Genomic DNA, 5,524 nt, shown 5'->3' with positions numbered 1-5,524 from the left:
GGGGGGAATAAAAAAATTAAAATGAGATTTGGTACTCCAAGACCTAAAACTTATGTTCCAGTGGAAGTTTTAAATTAGGTCACAAATGACACCAATCTATCAGACTGAAGAATAAAATGTTTAAAAATATTTCTGGTAAGAAACAATTTGTTCCTTCAACATTCTGAACACTTCAGTATAAAAGTGTAGTATCTCTTCATTAAAAACTCTTCTTCTTCAGACTATCTGTAACCTTGGGTATTGTTTGTTCTAATTATATCCTGAGAAAACGTAGATGCTACAGATCTTCTTCTTTTCATATATTTCTGATTAAATTGCATTTTGTGAATGTATTATAGGAACAAGAAGCATGATCTTTGCAAATACCAGATATGGGCTGTGCATTGTCATGATGATTGGTAACAATGTTAAAGAGTAACATCTTACAAAGTGCCTCAGACAAGCACTAAATGCAGTGAGTAATTGTGCAGTAATTTCTTTTTAAAACTTTATACCTGAAGGAATAATGTAAATAAACACAGCTGAGAGTGGTTGGTGAAACTTTGATTCATTCCCTCCCTAAAGGGATGCAGTTCGTATCTGAGGTTTTGCATATGTCTCTGAAACTAATATGCAATAACCTTCTTCATCTTAGGTTTTGGTTTGGTTGTTGCTGTTTTTTTGGAGGGGGGGGGGCGGGAGGGGGGATGAAGGGCAATTAAGCAGTGCTAATGAAACCTATCAATTTTAATATAACTGACTATCAAGACTAAACAGCAGGCAAAAAAGCTAAGATGGTGAAAGAAAAAGAAAGGGAACTACATAGCAATATACAATTTCAACCTCATAGATGCTATCGACTCAAAGTTTTATCAGTCCTGCTATGGATGCAATGGGATACCCAATTCTTTCACTGAAACTTTCAGTCAAATTCAGTGTAAAAAGGAAACAAAATGCATACTCGACAGGTAACTAGATTCCAGTACTGTCTTGCCATGTGGTTGATTTTTACTTGCAAATCCTAAATTAGTTTCAACTGTACTGTGAAACAAAACATAGGCTTCTTCAGCAATTAAGACAGACATCAAAAAGTTCAGCCTGCACTCATTGTTGATGTCTACACATACACATTTCCTCCTTGAACCAATTTGTGATATGTATGACAACCTTAGTTCTGCTACTTCAACATCTGTTTTGAGGATAACTGATAGGAGATTTTCTACTTGTGATTTTCAGGTCACATTCCAGCTACTCCTCAACTACTAAAAAAAAAAAAAAAAATCATTTAAAAGGTCACTGCTGCTTGCAATACCTGGGGTTCCCTTGAGACCACTCTGAGTTGTTAATTCAGATGATGTTTGTGCTTAAAAATCTGATAACAGGCATCAGAAGACAGGTAATAAGCAAGAGTCTCAAGTCAAGAACATTAATTTCTAAGATAAAGTAGAACTATGGAAGCTCTGAAGATACAAGAAATACACAACAGTGTTTCTTTTTTTTTAAAGGATTTACAATTTAATACTTGTTTCAGATGCTGATATAAAATCACAAGCCTCCTCCACCCCACAAGTATCTGTTCAGAACTTACCGTTACTCCAAAGAAGTTGGTTTCATTCATAGCATCCAGAAAAATTTTGCCAAGCTTGTGATTTGTGTAGTTAAAATCTTCAATTTTTTGATGCTTGTTGGTGGCATTCAGATACTTCATTGCCCGCTGCAGGGTCTTGGCAATCACCCATATTCCATCATAGGCATACCCATGGAATTTGCTGGATTGACCATCACCACGCTTAGCATTGTATTCCTTTTCATATTGCTGTGGAGTCTACAGAGGAGGAAAACTTCAGTTTTACTTCAATATGTAACATTTTACAGAGTTGCATCCAAACATACACCTCAGACTGCACCCTCCAATTCAGAGACATGCATGACTAACACAGAAATGGCCACCAAAACAAAAATTAAGAAAGAAACTAAAATTCCAAAACCACATGCTGCCTAAACTACAAGGCTGATGGTGAGACTGGGAGGGAGGTCTAGGAGATAGAGAGACTGAAATGCAATTCTGCTTCTCTGTATGAAGGACAACTTGCTTTGCTTTTGGACAAAAGACTTCAGTTCAACCAAGCTACCAGCACACTGGTGAGCCATAATACTAGAACAGAATTAGTCCGTATCCCTGCAAATTAGTGGTCTGATTACACTTTATAGGATAATGCAAATCAAATAGACTTTATTTGAGCAACTATTTGCTTAATATGAAATTATGTGAGTGGCAATTTGTCTATGTTTTACAAGTATACTATACTTTTTGTGGTGTGCTATCTTATGATGAGTTGCCTTTTTATAAAGTTGCCTTTCGTGCTCACTCAGCAAGACATGCAAGACAGATGGAAAAAGATGAAAAGCAGCAAAATCAGGCATGTTTATTCATTGGCCAGAGTTTGCATTAATTTGTTCTGTGATAAAATGTTATGTTCTTTATGGAAATACCACATATTTACATACGTAAAACAAATGCCCCCCACCCCCTAGTTCTGAGAGGCACAAACCACCACTGAAATTAGCCATTTACTGGATTAGGTTTAAATACGAAAGTTTTCTATTTCTGTGTTCAACTATTTAACCTGACATGACACAGCGCATACTACTGCAGACAATAATTCAAGCTTTACTGGATATTTAACTGTAATGTTCATACAGGGGGGGAGAGGATAGATTTGAGGCAAGGGACTTCACTGCTTCCTTACCCTATAGAGAATTCAAATTGACTTCTAAATATTTAAAAATTGAAAAACAGTGGAAAGATTAGACTAACCATGATGACTGCCAGCTCTCTTTGTAGAAGAACCTTTTAGCTCCACCTCCTTCCTCAGTGCTTTGCTGTGTCAAGATACTGGTGAGACAACTAATGGTATGATAAAATAGACGGATGAAAAATACTAACCCTTCCTGATATGGTCTTTAACATTTTTGAGCTGAGAGGCTCAAAATCCACTCCAATATAACCTTCCATGGCTGCAAGAAGATTTTTGCTGAGACATTGTGAGGAATTAATCCAGGATTCCCACCAAAGATTTTCATACCACCCTGGAATAATCCACTGATACTTGCTGCCATACATTTCTTCTTCATAAGCCTACAAAGAAAGAAAAACAGAAAAGTTAATAGACACTGCAATAGACATAGTGAACATAAAAGTGATTGTTTTCTGTTCATGTTTTTTCCATTATTAATGAAATTATGCCATAATTGAAGGTTACATAAGTATTTTGAACAGTTTAGAATAATTACTTGCTAATAACGAGGACTCCTTTATTGAAGATTCCTTTCTTTACAACTCAGGTTATGAGAAGAGAATTTACTAAAACCTATTTTGCTTTCAATAGACCATTTATTCAGAAACTGAAAAACAAAATTCTGGATTCTAAAGCTGGGGGAGATAAAGAAGAACACTAGCAGAAAGCATAGTATTTGCATATAAAACTATCCATAAGACAACTATTATGTGAGTTGTAAGACCACCATGCTACCATGTTTAAAATAAGTTATTATCATCCTAATATCATCCTGAAGACCACATAAAACAGCATAAAGGTAAACAAGAAAACTTGGCTACTAAACACCACCAAATTATAATGTTGCAAATGTGAATTATGTGATTATGCTAAAACAGAGACCTTACTTAACAGGGATGTTAAGTAAGCAGTTTCTCCTGGGGAGTATGAATCAGTAGTAATTTGATAAAGCAAGCAAATCCTGAATTTCTTTTCAGCAAGAAATTTCTTCAGGTGAGATTCTGTATTGTTTGGATACTGAACACAGCCCACTGTACTCCAAGATACTGAGATGATGGTTATCTCCTTTCAATACATAGCAGATACATATAACAGGTAACAAATACTTCATTACTCAGGCACATATGTTGTTGTGCCTAAAAGCTGATATATTCACAATAGATATTCTATTCCATTGTGAAGAGTGTTCTAGGATAAAATAAGCAAATTTTCTGTCAGATGTTTCTCTCACTGTCTTTTAACTAGGTATTTTTCTTTTGACATTTCAGTCAGACTCCATTTCTAAACAGCAGGTTTCATACTTCTTTGGCTCCTAGTAGAAGCAATACTGGAGATACAAGACATATGATAGAAATTCCAATTTTTAGAAATACGTGGTACATCCTTAGAGCTCTTAGCTGGAAAACTGCTACGTCTTCACAGAAAATGTTACAGAAGGAGGAAATGATGAGAATGCAAACAGGACATATTAGTCATTCAGAACATAATAATTTCGAAAAGTATCCCAAAGATCACAGCAAAAGCCTATCAGATATATAAAGATGAATTGCAAAAATTACTAAATAAGACAGTCTCCTAAATACATTAATATCCAAATTAAAATTGTGCTTTAAATCTGTGAAGGCTATTAGAATGGTGCCAACTCAGTTCATAAACATATTGTGAACAAAGCAGTTTTGTTTGGCCTCTGGTTGCAGAAGCTTTTGATCAGTCAAAATCAAATTTCATGCATTTGTATATAACGCTGCTTGAAAGTGCTTCTGTCTGAAATCCATTGTCTTGCATCTGATGTTTTACTTACTCCATGTTCCACATAAATTATTTATCTTTCTCTAGCTCATTAATTCTACCCTTCCAGAAACACCTTTGCTATTGCCATCCTGCCCATCTCCACTTCTGCTACAGCTATGGTGACACTGCAGCCCAGGCCCAGCTGCGAGGAAAATTGCAATCCCATCCTGCAATACTTCCTGATTCTAAAATAGTTTCCATTACACAATTAGGTCAATCAAGACCTCTCTAGTAATATAGTGTCTTTTATTTGACAGTTTTCAAACCACTGAAGGACACAAATTGACACAGAATAGTGCTTACAGAGAAGGACAATCTTCTGTAGCTTCCCTTGCTCTATACAGATAAAAGTATCAAATCATGTGTTGCAAGAAAATATTGGCTGTGAACTATCCTAGAAATAGCTGCTAGAAATTTTCTGTTTGCATAAGCACTTAAGCCTGTTTCCTGCATAATCTGTAAATGTCCTGGGACACAGGATAAAAATTGAAAGTTTCAAAATAGCTGGAAATTCCACCCTGGAAACAAGGGATATCTCCCAGCAAAGTTGCACTCAAACTTTCAAATTACTGCAAGAATGTAGTCAAAAACAAACAACAAAGAAACAAACAAAAAAACCCCCAAAAAACCCAAACAAACAAAAGCTAGAATCATAGATTCATAGAAGAGTTAGGGTTGGAAAGGACCTTAAGATCATCTAGTTCCAACCCCCATGCCATGGGCAGGGACACCACACACTAAACTATGTCGCCCAAGGCTCTGTCCAACCTGGCCTTGAACACCACCAGGGATGGAGCATTCACAACTTCCTTGGACAACCTATTCCAGTGCCTCACCACCCTCACAGTAAAGAACTTCTTCCTTATAGCTAACCTAAAGTTCCTCTGTTTAAGTTTAAAGCCATTATCCCTTGTCTTACCTTAGGACTAGAGTCCCTAACAAAGAGTCCCTCCCCA

General features: G+C 36.3%; 1 protein-coding gene across 1 annotated transcript in view; it reads right to left on the bottom strand.

Moving 5' to 3' along the window:
- The window catches only part of LOC104402428 (gamma-aminobutyric acid type B receptor subunit 2-like), a gene marked incomplete at both ends in the record, with an annotated part of 69,221 nt that extends 66,103 nt beyond the window's left edge, over positions 1-3,118 (bottom strand). The window contains 2 exons of the mRNA XM_010010304.1: positions 1,568-1,804; positions 2,927-3,118. Coding sequence (XP_010008606.1) covers positions 1,568-1,804; positions 2,927-3,118 — 429 coding nt within the window. The remainder of the gene's footprint in view (positions 1-1,567; positions 1,805-2,926) is intronic.
- Positions 3,119-5,524: the final 2,406 nt, after the last annotated feature.

The sequence above is a fragment of the Nestor notabilis genome, unplaced genomic scaffold (genome assembly GCF_000696875.1).
Source record: "Nestor notabilis isolate BGI_N333 unplaced genomic scaffold, ASM69687v1 scaffold5712, whole genome shotgun sequence".
Classification (NCBI taxonomy): Eukaryota; Metazoa; Chordata; class Aves; order Psittaciformes; family Psittacidae; genus Nestor; species Nestor notabilis.
This window is presented reverse-complemented; position numbering and strand designations above follow the sequence as displayed.